The sequence below is a fragment of the Ptychodera flava genome, chromosome 8 (assembly GCF_041260155.1).
Source record: "Ptychodera flava strain L36383 chromosome 8, AS_Pfla_20210202, whole genome shotgun sequence".
Taxonomy (NCBI): domain Eukaryota; kingdom Metazoa; phylum Hemichordata; class Enteropneusta; family Ptychoderidae; genus Ptychodera; species Ptychodera flava.
The window spans coordinates 37,115,059-37,130,300 of record NC_091935.1 but is presented as its reverse complement, the minus strand read 5'-3'; the positions used below and the strand labels follow the sequence as shown (position 1 = coordinate 37,130,300).

Here is a 15,242-nt window from a genome sequence, read left to right as displayed (position 1 = left end):
CCTTTCACTAAAAAATTACGGGAAATTGGCGACAGCTTAATGCAATAACTACAGCTAATAATATTATTGCTTTTATTTGCTGAAACTGACGTAAACGTGTGAAATATATTTATTTTAATACTTCATCTGTTTGGCGGCCATTTTGCCGAGTTGCAACTCTACCAACCCAGCTTCTGACGTGGGAGAAGCCCAAGTAAGGTTGATAGGTCAAATTACGTAATTTACGTCATCAGAGTAGCTACGCTAATTTGTTCGACTGCAATTCGGGGAACTCGGGTCGCTACTCAGGTTACAATCAGACTCAGCCTTAGTGTGATATAGTGAAATTTGATGAAATCTTCAATTTTTGTATTTTTGGGTCAATTTTTGCAGTTTTTGGTCAAAATATTTGTTTCTCAAAAGTTGCTCATGTGATAGCTTTGATATTTGGTATACAGGTTCCTAGGCTTTATCTTAATGTAATATATATTGAAATTATGATGAAATCATCAATTTTGTATTTTTGCAGCTAATTTTGCCATTTTTGGTCAGCCATCCTGAAATGAGCTATCAACCTTCTTCATCAATACATGTGTCACAAAAAATTATTCTCTACCGGTACATACATGTAACCACCGTCCCTCCACCGTGGGTGGAGGGACGGTGATGTAACACAGCGGAGCTCTGTCGACTGTTGGGTTGCATGTTTTTTCAAAACCGCAGGTCAGACAGCTTTAATATTTGGGTTTTTTTTACAGGTCCCTAGGATGACCTTAGTGAGATAATTTCATACAGTCAGGAAATACTTAATTTTGTATCCATGTCTATAGTAGCTTAAGGGACATTGGCCCTATGTTTTTACATTGTGATGACACAAACAAGACCAATGTGATACTGGCAATATGACTTTATGAAAGATATGGCAAAATTTTAAGACTTCTCGTTATATTGTGGGTTGACTGTGTTCAAATGACAAGAGTGTGGGACTCCACAAGTGTATATGAAGATCAAAATTTGTTGATTGCACTATAGCATTATTATTTGAGCTAGGCAGTACTGACGCGTTCTACAATTAGTAAGCATATCAGTCAGTATATGGCAATGCAGTGTGGCATGCGATAAGCTTGTGGAATCCCTAGAAAAGTTACAAGGTTCACGTGATGAAACCATTTTCTCCATCTAATCACACCTATTCCATCTGTTATTTCGGCTGTAGACAGTTGGTTGATGTTTAAATAAGTTTTTTACAAAAAGGCAATGTCACTCAAGGTCAATGGTTTTGTTTGATATTTTGTTGACCAAATAATTTGGCACTACCACTTACCAATAAAGTTGTTGGCCATTATACAACAAACAATCTTTTTTCTATGTCAAGATTTCAGAAATGTGAAATTCCGGCAGGCTGAACAGTTTGGGGAAGGACATTGTCCATAGCTGTCCCTTGATTGACTCAGTAACACTGTCACATACAAGATACACGTCGACGATCAGTTTCACCATAGCTTTATAAATTAATGTTGCAGTAAACCTTAAATAATTATAAGGCAATTTATTGTAGTGAGATGTAAAAATTACGACATTTATTAAAAACATGTCATCATATGTGAAATCAGTGAAATCAACTTGTAATTTTAATCATGGCTGAATTAGCAAATACAGCTTTTCTTGGATCTAGAAAAATATTTAAATATGTTTATTTACATGTACAGTAACAAGAGGGGAAAATATTGTCCATGTCATATAGCCAGCACAGCATGCCTGGATTTCATATCTGTTTAATGTGATAAATACACAATGATTGTCGATATCACTTGACGATGTAAATAGTGCATCCAACAACGTCTGCACCTGATGGCTGGAATTGTCTTCTTTTTTCTTGGCAAAGTTGCATGTGGAAGAGTCACCCCTCTTGTTTGGAACTTGGAAAGACCGGTTATACATGTTGGCAATTCTCAGGCCTTCTTTACCATGCTGGAGGTTCTATGAGTGTAGGATAGGTCTGGTACGCTGCCATTCTGCCAGCATAGATGACGAAACCCCATGCAAGAAGCACTAACACTGCAAGAAACTAGAAGGGTAAAGTGTATGCTCATTTTCTGTTTGAATTCCAAAAAGTTATAATGAATAACATCAAAGCCTTATGGCTTGTTCACTGCAATGTTTTGGCTGAAATTGTGCTTCCATTATAATTTGTCACTTTTCCCTCCCATTTGAACACAGTGACATATGATTTTTTATGATTTTTTTTTTCATTGAGGCGAATTCTGAACAACCTTTGTAGACATGGTACTATGAGGTAATGGTATTTGAAATTGAAATTGCCTCTGATGAAGGTCTTCCGTGTACGTCCGAAACGTTAGGAAGAATAAACATCTATTGTATAGTAGCGGATGCGTCTTGTCAACTATTTTTCACACCAAGCTGCACTGTCGATATTATTCAATGAGTAGTATGTTCAGGGATTACCCTGGCTCAAGAACGGCATGAGATAAAATCGCACATGAAAATAAACAGTGGGAGAATTTCAAAGTCTGTGGGAACCGGACCTAATTTTCCCTGATTTTCTGCATATTGGTTAATTTGCATAACAATACACAGTGAGACAGTTTTTGGACGACCTCAGTTTTCAGACATTTAATGACATGCTGTTCGTTATACGCCCTTCGCTCCGTTTTGATAGCGTTTTACAAGTCATGCTACAGCATATTAAGTCAGGTGACGCTGCCGTCCCGTTTTGGATTTTTTTGGGGGTAAAAGCTATTTCGGGCGCTACAAACTTGGTAAAGTTAGCCACACCGCACAATACGAGGTGTAGAACGCAACACACAGGGACAGCCCGTGTCCGATGTCTAGAAGCGCTATACACGTTGAAATATAGTTGCGTCGTCCATGGATTAAACGTAACTAATTATCACGAAATATTTCCACATAGTTTGCTAAACACATCGAAATTGAAAATCGGGGTTCGAAGTTTCAAAATATCAATATTTAGCCCCTTATCACATTCAAAATACGACGTCCGATTATACTGCGATAGTAGTCCGATTACACGCGCTCAACATGGGGCAAAAATTTGGCAACTTTGACCCCCCTAAATGCCACTTCTGTTGGTGTTAACAGTTTGAGGATAAACGCAATAAAGTTTCGAAGGGTATGGTAATATGATTTCGTTGTGCTCGTCATTCAAGTTTATGAAACGGCTTTGGGCGAAATTCACTACCCTGTCCGAAAACTGTCATTCTGAGTGTAGTTGTAATCGGAGGCGGTCGAATCCATACTTTCCAGTGCGGGAGTAACGGAAGTACAGTAGTCCAGAATAGTGCATTTTCGTTTTTTCTTCGCACTACCACTCGTACTGGACACGAATATTCCTTCAAAAGCGCCATTTTGAGCTACGACAACACACTGTACATCAGCAATGAACACTTGCTGTATCGACTCCAATGATTTGTCAATGAACGCAAAACTTCCTGTTGGCAACCAATCACAAACGCTGTTGAAACGGGTAACTCTGCAACAGCTTTTTTCTAGCGTAATTATAGCGCTCTCTACGGCGACACAATGAGTGGTTCTGTACTGAAAACTGGCCAAATGTTACCGATGAATTTAGATCGCGTAAAGGTATCACGTACGCGCCATTTGAATTATCGGCGCGACTTTTTTGCCCAATTGATTTTTCTGAATGCGATTTTTCTGATTTTTGAGCGTAAATATCGCGTTATCGCGCCCCAAAGTGATCCCTGAATGTTTAAGAGCATAAATATGCTATTTAAAAGAAAATCTGATGATATTGTAAGTGAATATGAAATGCATCTTCATCAATTATATGCCATTTTTGGTTTATTGCACAGTTAAATAATACAATCATGACAAATTAGCTTTTCAGTGCTCATGTATTTACTTTCCTCAGTTGGGGCAAAGTTTTTTACTTTTCTCTCAGTCTTATGTGTTCACCCATACTCTACTTCATACAGCATGTTAGGAAATACCAAGTATTTTGCTTGTGAACACAATGTGAGACTTGAGTGTGGCATTTGTTGTCAGTTTAGACATAATTCTTTGTGTTAACAAGCTGAATACAAGGTATTTCAACATGCTTTAGAAGGTACATCTAATAACTGTTGATGCGGGACATAAAAAATGATATCATAAGATGTCGGAGAGCCCAGTGGTTCCCAGACACTTCGCACCAAAACCACTTCGAACTGTACCGTCTCGTCCCATACCATTTCGCACCAAAACCACGACACACCAAAACAACCTCGTACCAAAACCTCTTCGCCCAAAAAGTCACGCCGCCCAAACCCATTTCGCCCCAAAACAAGGCCACTTTGCCAAAAACTTATCGCCAACCTGTAAAGCTGAAAATAACCAACCACTGCCATGCATCGAAGTTTTCATCACCTTTCTATCATCCCAGGACTGAAATCTTGAAAGTGTAGACATTTCGAGAAAATGACATCGTGCAATTCCACGCATGGCACCTGAGTTGTAGCATTTAGTAGTTTGCGTTTATCTTTACCATGGTTTCATGCCAGAATAAATGGTTCGTGGTACCCAAAATATCCTGACACATTAATACTTCCAAGTTGAAGGTAAAAAACAGTCATAATACATCGGAGCATCGTTGTTTTAGGATGAGTTGATAGTATTATGATGGTACCATACTTTGGGCGAGGTGGTTTTAGAACGAGGTGGTACTTGGGGTGAAGTGGCGTTGGACAAGGTAGTACTTGGGATGAGGTGGTTTTGGTTTGAAATGGTTTTGGGATGAAGTTGTGTGGGGCAACCTGGTGTTGGAACGATGTGTCTGGACCCCGTGCCCATTATCTGCCTGGGGCTAAGTTCACATTACTAAGTACCACCCTGTGATTGCTAATTTTGAGTAGCAGTCAGAGGGAAGTATACAGAGTGCGCGGAGTGCCTGTGGCATTTGAGCATTCACTCAGGAAAAGTTTTCAGTAAATATTGGGAAAAGTGGCCTCGAGCGCTAGGGAAGTGTTGTGATCGTGAATGCTACCGTATTTGTGTTCTCTGTCTATTCACGGTCCCTCCACAAAAGGAGGGACCGTGGTCTATTATGTGGCAATGGCTTCATTATGATTAATACAACAAGTTACAATGCAATACTACTTTAAATCTATTTACATTACACAAGAAATTGCCTCCATTTACTGATCATCTATGCTGGTAGTCCACGCGTTATGTGACAACTGCCATCGGTTTAGCCACGGTTCGGATCGTGGTTTACCGTACTGAGTTGCTACAAACTTACGTTGCTTAATCTTTTGCTGCAATCGCCCTCTTGGGTTCGCGTTCGTAGACTTACTAGAAGTGTACTGTTTATATACTATGGTTGGTTGGAGTTTCGCGAAGTCTATGTGGCAGGTATATAGCCTTGCAGCGCTAACACCACCGGTCTCGGTTGAGTTGTGCTACTACTGACAATAAAACGTTGATGATATAATTATTAAATCGCGACTACAGGCGCACCATTGCAACAATGGTTATTTTCATGGATATTGCGACGATCTTCTTTTGGCGACACCATCTTGGTATACTTACCAATGAAACGATCACATCGGTCGCATTTCTACTGACACTGATGTTCATCTTGAATACGTTATGTCGATAATCATCAATACTTCATCGAAACAAACATACTCAACAGCAAGACTGTATCCAGTATTTCAACATCACAAAACTATGTAGCGGCCATGATATCGTTCGTGTGGCTTCCTTCCGTTACTTACAACGCTTCGCGGGATTGGGTAATGACAATCGCAACAGGCCAATCATATAGTATAAAACATGAGTTAATGGCTATGCATACTGACAAAGGCTACTGCGCAAGTCTGGAAGTTGCAAAATGGAGTTTTCAAGAGCTGGATGGATCTTGGCCTCTCGGTGACAAACAAGATATTTCCACAAGGTAGGGGAAATAAATGGTCCCAACACCATGATCTATGTATGCTCACAGTATATAATACTTCTTCATGGTCTTAAATCCACAATATTATTGTCGCTTTGTCATATCAGCTGGTTGTTTGTGGACCGATGACCGGTACACTTAATGTTCCGTCGCCTCAACGCGATCCAAAACATACATGTACAAAAATTACTGTCCAATTGTTTATTTTGCAAGTCATTGTTACTGAACATCCAAATTCAAGAGATGAACATCAAGTACGATCTTGTTGTACGTTAAAGCCAGGGTGTTTATATTTTTTTCTACATGATTCGTATTTCCGACAAGAAACGCAATATCCTCTGGCATTGACAGTCGATACAACTTTACAAGCCTGACTAGCCTCATGGTATATTGGTAACACATAGTCATACAGACTTGTTCTTTTCTCACTTGGTATATTATTCCCTTTACCAGCCACCAAGTTGACCATAGTCGTCTCAAACCTTAGCTATCATTGCACGGACACTCGAGAACCCGTTTAAACAGAATTTTCAATCTTGTGAGTGACCGAGGTGAGAGTGAGACCAAAGGTCATCATACATGTGGCAATCTCCATGTTTATATAAAAATATCACTAAGTTTGGTCGCACCGGGAAAACATTTTCTGACAGTCGAAAACAGACAAAATATGTGCAATCATAGTAAATATTGCCAATTATATACTGAGTAATTACAACTTTATTTTGATCATTGAGGTATAGACAACTTCCTATGCAACTTCCATATTTTGATTGATATGCTTACTACCAATACTGTAAATTTGAAATGAAAGCAATACATACATATTGTAGTGAAGACAAATAAGTGGCATCCAAGAGGGTTCTCCACAAGAAGGTTCTGAGGGGTGGGTCTCTCACTCTTTTTTTTGAGCAGTCTGTTTGTATGCTAATAACCATACATATTTTCATTCCGTTTACATTTTGATAACCATACATATTTTCAGTCTATTTATATGTTAATAACCATATATTTTCAAAACAAAAAACCTACACAATTGGTCATGATTTTCTTTGTAAATAACATGTAAAATTAAGTCAAAGAATTGTCAAGCATGAGCAAAAGTTTGGTAGTACCATGGGGGATCTCTCTTTTACCTCTAGGGTTGTACTAAGTAGGTCCATTTTTATAAACACAATGTGGCTGAGTCAATGTACAAGTCAAGGAGGAATGAACTGTGTGGATAATATCATCATTGTTACAAAATAAATACCCATCAAATACTGTGCGCACAGAAATTGTGCACATCATCAGCTATATGTCCAATCATATCCAGCGTGATTATGTACATTGAGACTTCAATAAATCTGCATGCGTTTAGTTTGCTGTGGCAGTCATCAAACGTGTTGGAATTTTCTAGAATATAAAGGTTGCAATAAATCCTGAATATTTTAGTAGTAGTTGTACACATTGCCAAATGTCATTGTATCGATATAAAACTAATTTTATCAGCAAATGAATAGTTTAAGGTAGCGGTAAAGGCTATTTTTGCACCAATTCTTTTCTCAGAGTTAATGTCAAGTTTCAAGTGTTAGAATCAAGATATTTAGTTCAAATTTTCAGGATAACTTCCTTAGTTAATACTTTCTCCAAAGAATATAAAAATTGTATGTTTGTAGCCATGATTTTGAAATATGACACCAATCAATATTAAAATTTAATTTTTCATATTTTTTTACATCTTTGAATTTAATAATAAATTAATATTACCAAATTAGTTATAAATATGTTGACACTATTAATTGTAAGATTTGTACGGCAAGATTTGTAAATAAAATTTGTTTTTATGATTTTACATGGGTTTACATATCAAAAAATTATTAAAAATTCTTTCAAATTTCAAATTGTGATTTTTCAAAAAGTACTTCAAATACAGGAAAATTGTGCCGTACAAATCTTATCTGTAACCTTGTTAATAGGCTGTAAAAATTCCATGTCCATATCTCATTTCAAAGGTTGGATTTAATTGGTATAAAATTATGTAGGAAAACTGTTATTCTGTCAAAATTGTTGAAAACAAGCAATATTTGCACCCCTCTTTTGAAGTCAAAGAGCAGTCTTTTTGGTTAATCTCACTTTTGACACCTCTTTGACACTCAAAGAATCTAAAAATGCATTTATAATAGCAGTCACGCATTCTGAATGCAAGCACTGCCTTGTCAAACTTTCCTAAAAAACAGTAAAAAATGACTTTCCCTTTTCCAACATTTTTTTAAAAGCTAGGGGACCTCTACCATAGTTAATACACTAAGGACTCCCCAACTTCCTCTTATTTGGTCAGTTTTTCAGAAGTTTTAATGGGCTATAACTCTGCAATGCTTATGACCCCAAATGTCTAGTTTTTTTTATTCCACAGAGAATGTTGACTTCTTTCATGTTTTAATAGTTTATTGAAGTTTATAACTGACGCTCTAGCCTTTACCGCTACCTTAATAGCACAAAAGTATTAAATAAACCATAATCCCTTGTTGTTAGTTACATCTTGTTGAAATAATGTTAAAATTATTGATTCTGACAGAAATGTATCCTTTGATGGTATACTACTGTTGTGTATAAGCCCTGCACTAAACAAGCAGGCAGAATTGAAGATGGAGATTTATGAAAAAATCTAAAGTTGAGAGAAAAGGAAAGGATTAATCATCTTGCAGTTGGTCCTGATAAATTGATGTCATATTCAACCCAAGTAAATTCTAAAATTTTTGAAATGTTTGTGTAATGTTTATGTAAACTATGACAGAATCATATCAGGTTAATTTCATTTATTACATCACCTGTGCTCTGAACATTTCCAAAACATGAGAAATTCAAGTTCAAGATAACTAATCAAGACAGTTTGATGTGCAAGCTCAGTGAAAGTTGAGCATACTTTTCAAGTGAATTAAGTCTCATACTTGTGAACTGTAAGTTACCCCTTTGCAGAAAAAGGACGAAATCACTCATTATGATAATTTTTCATCAACATTTCAGCAAGCGAATCTACAGAAGAAGTTCATCAATCAAGAAAAAATCCCTAAACCAGTCAAGACCGACAACCTTTAAGTCTGTCTTGTTTGGATAAGGACGCACTGCCACAGATATGGAGCCAATGGATATCTCTCCAGACAGCACTCCAAAGTTAATCCACAACAAAGGTGATAAGGAACTGAAAAGTCCTGTTCATGGCGGGGAAACCTCCCCTCAGAGAAGTGGTGCAAAGTCACCAGACAATAATTGCTCAATCTGCCTCGGTAAATTTGACAATAAGTCGTTCACGGATGCTTGTTTCCACACTTTTTGTTTTGTGTGCATCCTTGAGTGGTCCAAAGTGAAAGCTACGTGTCCACTTTGCAAGACATCCTTCAATTCAATAATACACAACATCAAGTCAAATGAATTGTACGATCAGTATTACCTCCCCGTGACTGAAAATGGATCTGTCAGGGTGGGCAACAGTGATGCGGCAAGATTCAGGTACAGGACAACCCAAATGGATGCACGACGATCACAACTACTCCACAGAAGAAATCTCATTGTTACTAGGTCGAGATACAGAGCCCAACGCAAGAGATTCGAAGTGGCAGCCATGGAAAGGCGTAGACTAGTATATGCATTTGGATTGAGACCCCAGCAGAATTCCTCAAGGAGATCTTCCCGGTTACGTGATATCAGTGCAGAGTTCTATCGCGCCAACCCAGCTTGCATCCACAGACTTGTGCCATGGTTAAGAAGGGAAATGACGGTACTGTTTTCTAACAATGAGTCTCACGTGAACTTCATGACATCCATGGTGCTGTCGTACGTCTCCCATGTTGACATGGAGAGTGAAGAGTTCCTGCAATACCTCAGACCTTTCCTTTACCACAGAACAGAACAGTTTGTCAGTGAACTGATCAGCTTTGCAAGGTCCTTGAATGATATGACGACGTATGATCAGACCACAACCTACACATCCAACATGGAACAGACAGCAGTCCCTGTTAGACGAGACATTCCTTTGATCTCTCTCTCTCCAGATAATACAACTAGTAGCTCAGACAATCCAAGTCTTTCACCAGTACAGTCACATTCCACTGGATACATCACAAATCCCGTACTTGGCGGAAGCACAATTGATGATCTGCCGTCAACATCTAGCATGCGTTTGCTGAGTGATCTTTCCTACACTCATAACCCTGAGCCACCCAGTGTGCCAGGTGACATACAGGAATATGATACAGTGGCCTCAGACCATTCTGATGATGTTGTGTTTGTCGGGTGTGTGAAACCTCCAGGTGAGAGAACCCCAGAGGCTGTAATTACTCTTTCATCAGACACGGAGGTAGAATTGGATGTGACACCAAGCCAAGGTAAACAGAAGCACATCAGAAGCCGCAGGAGCAGGGACAGGAGTAGAAACCAAACAAGGGCTAGAAGTTCGCATCGGGATAGAAGCAGCAGTGATGAGAGATATCACAGATCAAGAAGTAGCAGTCACAGTGACCGGTCCGGTGTCAGAAATAAAGACATCAGCAACAAACCTGGTGGTAAGAGGAAGCAGAAGACCAAACATGTCAGGAATAGCAAGCACCGCCACACAGATCACGTCTACCACAAATCTAGGAGAGAGACATACACATCAGATACAGACTCAGATTATGAACTCCCCCTGTCCCACTCGTCATCCAGCACGTATAGACATTCTAGGCACAGGTACAGGTCAAGATCCAGGTCTAGATCACCTGCCAGAGATTACAGATACAAATCCAGAACCACCAAGGAGACGTACACATATGGCGGTCATCAATGGCACACCTCCAGCAGTAGCTCAACTTTCAGTAGAATATCCACGTCTGCCTCATCCAAGAATTACGCCACAAGCAGGTCTGGGCACACTTACTATGATGGTGATAGTGAGGACAGGTCACGATCAAGGTCAAGGGGGCCTAAGAAACATCAGAGGTCAAGGAGCAGATCTACGTCAACCGCGTCACACCGACGCAGCTGCAGTGTTGAATTCATGGGATCCTTTCCTGGTAAGAATGCCAGGACTAAACACACGTTCTGGCACGGTAACAGTTCCAACACCTACAGGTTGACAGGGACAGATTCTGATGTTGAAGTCACGCATGTGAAAAGTGCTGTAACTGAAGAAAGAAGTAGGAAGAAGAAAAAACACAAACATCGCAAGCGTAAACACAGGCATGAACATAGACATAAACATAAGAGGAAGAGAAGGGATACAAGTTTGGGAAGACTACATTCTGAAGAACAGGTAGCTCCTGCAGAAAAGTTACTGTCACAAATAAACATGGTTACCTCACAGAAATTGCAGTCGCAAATACATGCAACACCCTCTGATAAGTTGCAAATGGAAACACGTTTACCTCTTTCAGATGCGCTGCCGCTAGAAATACATGAAGGCACATCAGACAGAGTAACGCCAGAAATTCCGGAAGGCACATCAGACCGATTAACGCCAGAAATTCAGGAAGGCACTTCAGACAGATTAATGCCAGAAATACATGCAGGCACATCAGACAGATTAATGCCAGAAATACATGCAGGCACGTCAGACAGATTAACGCCAGAAATACATGCAGGCACATCAGACAGATTAATGCCAGAAATACATGCAGGCACATCAGACAGATTAACGCCAGAAATTCCTGAAGTCACACCAGGCAGATTAAAACCTGAAGGTCACCCTGTTAGTTTGCAATCTGAAATCTTTGAAGATATGACAGAGAGGGTGCAATTGGAATTTCCTGAAGCAGCCTCAGCTAGGTCACAGTCGGAAATGACCAATGATTCTTCAGATAAATGTAGGTTTGAGGCCCAAATACTGGAAGCTCCCTCAGATAGTAGGCAGTTTGAAATTGTAGATGACATGTTGCAAGCAGTTCATAATGATGACAAGGATACGTCACCCATTGAACAGAAAGACACCATAGAAACAGCTGAAATTCAGTGTGAGGAGCAGAAAGATTCATTTGGGGCTGACCATGACAAATCTTCAGAGACTTCTGATGTTGAAGGTCATGACAATCAGCAAAGTGATAGTGGATTTTTTCAAGATAAAACAAACTCCCAAAGTTTTAGTGAGACAGAAACCTTAGACAAGGACAGTAAAATCAAACTTCTTAGCGACCAATCAGAAACAATGTCTGATGGGAGTTTGGACAGTCAATCTACGACACTCCAGAAGTCAGGTATCTCAGCCTTCGATTTACTTGTGAAAGCAGAGAGAGAGCGGTTGATTAAGCTCAGTACAGCCGATAAAAAATCTGAAAATTAGTATTTTTACTGGTAGTAGTTTTGCAAACCCTCCTGTGCAGGAGGTCTGTATTTTTTCATGATGAGTTTACAGGTTTACAAGCTTACATTAAGCGGGCAATTCAGGGTGTAAAGAAGTTGTGAGATTGACCTGTGGCATATCAAAAATATTGGCACATTTGAGTCAAGATCGTATGACACATGAGAAATATTGGCACTTTTGAGTCAAGATTCTAAAACTATGACATATGAAAAATATTGGAACATTTGAGTGGAGATCGTATGACATATGAACAGTATTGGCACATTTGAGTCAAGATCGTAATGACATATGAAAAATATTGGCACATTTGAGTCAAGATCAGATAACAATTTCCATAAGACTAGTTAAGAGAACGTGTAAATTCCTTAGGAGCTGCTTTGTAAATTTTGCTAATGATAATTTTTTTTTGTTCTCTCAGACTCTTAAATGAAGTAGAATAGTGTACGATTTTGTAAATATTGTCATATAATACAGAGAAAAGTACAAGCAGAATTGATTATTCAGTATAAATTCTTCCATAGATCTATGAATATCTGAGAGTATACAGACCAAGTAGATTCTCAGTTTTATTGCTTCTGATATAATGAGCTCCGCTGTTAGCGACACAAAAACTATTCATACCGGTTGATTCTCTGTCATCGTGTCGTCCATCTTTTCACTTCTCTGAAACTGATGTTCTGAAATTTTTCATATTATGATGTACAATTCATTTGTGATACCATTTATGGTAACTACACTTTGGTTTATTCACCTGACAAGGAAATTTGCATAGGCAAATTCGTCGGTCTGATTTCTGGTCAAACATTTTCTATGTTACTGCTAGTCTAACAGCTTTCAAGTTTGGTATGTAATGTACTGTATTAGGGATGCCCTCATTAACTTTGCATATTCAAATTTTTCAAATTTTTTTATGACCTGTGTTCTCACTTCAAGTCAAAGCATTGTTTTCACATTTGTCATAAAGCTTTGAAGTTCAATACATGTATGTAGCTTCTTGGGGATACCCTCATTAAGTTATTAATGAAGTAGCATAATATTTGCATTTTAAATTCTGAAAGGATTTATTTCCTAATATTTTTTTTGCTGAATTTTCTTCAAAAAGATGTTACTCTGAAACTATCTGATATGTGGCTTATATATTTACAGGGATGACCTCATTTTGCTTTTTTCAAGTGATGAAATTGCATATACATGTACAAATTTTTACGGCTAGTTTTCTCTTTTTTTTTCTTTGTTTCTTACACTGCTGATCTTTGAACTTTGAGATTCAGTATTTAGATTCTTACGGATAGCCTCATTAACGTTATGGTCATTAACACTACCTTATCATTTGGCATTTGAAGTTACAAATTTTTATACATCTTCTCAGTGCAAAGTTCATTATGAAAGCAAATACCACAATCAGTAGTCTGCAATACATTACATACCAGAATTAGTATCTGGAGATAGCTCACTCTTCACATGCAGTGGGAGGACACACCACCAGACAAACGTCAAGGAGTTTTTGTCAAATTTCATTTTTGAGAGCTATGCAGCGGTTCTATAATTATTTTTGTTTTCAGCAAAATACTATATTGGCCACTAGTTTGCTGTGTTAGATTGCATTGTTACTATCAAACAACCCTGGTAAAAGGTGCACATTAAAGCTTTAACATTAAACAAGTTCTCAAACTCTCTGAGTATCTTTTTTAAGCATTTTATGTTGCTGAATCAAGGATATTGGCGTTCATTATAAAGCTCAGAGCTGTGATAACGTAATTATATCACTTCTGTGACAATATGGAAATGTACAAAGTTCATCTTAAAATTGTAGTAATACACTGTACTGTTGAAACAACAAACTTGGGTGTGTTAGAATCTGTGTCATTTTGTGTGCGCTGTTTTGAAAATCAGACCAGTGTGAAACATTTCAGTCTTTGGTATGGTTATGTTATGGCTGCTGTTAGAATTGTAAAACACAAGTTCTGATGATGGTATTGTCTTTTTGTTCTCTTTTTCAAACATTTTTCAATAAAATTGGTCCATATATGACACTGATCTTGCTGAATTTATAAAAGAAATAATGGCTTTTTAATGCAGTTTGTATTTCAAGGGCTGCTTTTCAGTTATTCATGATTTGTCCAGAGGATGGTTGAAATTTTCCTTGAGAAGGGTTGAGCGAAAACTTCAAAATTCACTTCAAGGTGCGTCCTTCCTTGATTTCAGCATGTTTCACTTTTCCAAACCACCTTCACACCACTACACATCCAATCCACAACATGTAGTTGTCAGAATACAGTGAAGTTCACTGCAACAGCTTTGCATCGTGATGATCAAGGATATGTGTATGAACATGTGATGTAGTGAGCCGAAGTCCTTACATTTAGTCTGGAAATGATAAGCACAGCCTGGCCAATGGGTGATCTGAAGACATGTCATATACCTTAAGAATAAGCATTTCAAACTTTGCTTAAAAACTTTGATAAACTCTATTTCATAATTAACAAATCACACTATGAAATTTTGTATGAGAGACAAAGTAATGAAAACTATTCACCAGTGGTTGCTGTTCCAATGAAATGCTCTGTACTGACTCAAGGGCAAAGTAACATATTTTTATCTTCACAAAAAACAAGACTTGAATGTTGATTCCTGCAGTGTTTGAAATGAGCCCACATATGCTGTGAACTTGAAAAAGTCTTAAAAAGCATTTGAGAGATAAATTGCAATTGTGACTGCACTTTTGCAAGTAAAAGTACTCTCAAAAGGTGAAGATAGTGTTGTTTTAAAGCCTGCTCACAATACAGTTGGAGTTTATCTTTACCCTGAAATACCTAGCTGTTTGGATCCAGTACATTATATCATTGTCCATGCATGTGCAGACAACCACGTCGCTTTATATGCAGCAGCTCGGAAGGCAATATCTGATTGATTGGTTTAACTATGTACAGCAACTTGGGGAGTCTGACACCTATGCTGTCGTGATTGGCTGTTTAGAAATCATTCAAAATTGACAATAATATTCAGCTTACAATTTGGCTT

The 15,242-nt window shown here is 38.2% G+C and overlaps 1 protein-coding gene and 1 long non-coding RNA gene across 2 annotated transcripts; one reads left to right on the top strand and one right to left on the bottom strand.

The window, feature by feature from the left end:
• Positions 1-1,513: 1,513 nt before the first annotated feature.
• LOC139139228 (uncharacterized) lies at positions 1,514-5,717 on the bottom strand. The gene is made up of 2 exons (XR_011553756.1): positions 5,545-5,717; positions 1,514-2,047 (listed from the first exon to the last, which is right to left on the bottom strand). It is a non-coding gene; the product is annotated as an uncharacterized lncRNA (long non-coding RNA).
• Positions 5,718-5,773: 56 nt separating this feature from the next.
• Positions 5,774-14,062, top strand: LOC139139226 (E3 ubiquitin-protein ligase Topors-like). Its single transcript, XM_070708066.1, has 2 exons — positions 5,774-5,911; positions 8,915-14,062. The coding sequence occupies exon 2, from the start codon at positions 9,024-9,026 to the stop codon at positions 12,198-12,200; it is 3,177 nt and encodes a 1,058-aa protein (XP_070564167.1). The 5' UTR covers positions 5,774-5,911; positions 8,915-9,023; the 3' UTR covers positions 12,201-14,062.
• The last annotated feature ends 1,180 nt before the right edge of the window (positions 14,063-15,242 follow it).

Coding starts and splice junctions, on each gene's coding strand:
- LOC139139226 (XM_070708066.1), top strand. CDS start 9,024: ATGGAGCCAATGGATATCTCTCCAGACAGCACTCCAAAGTTAATCCAC.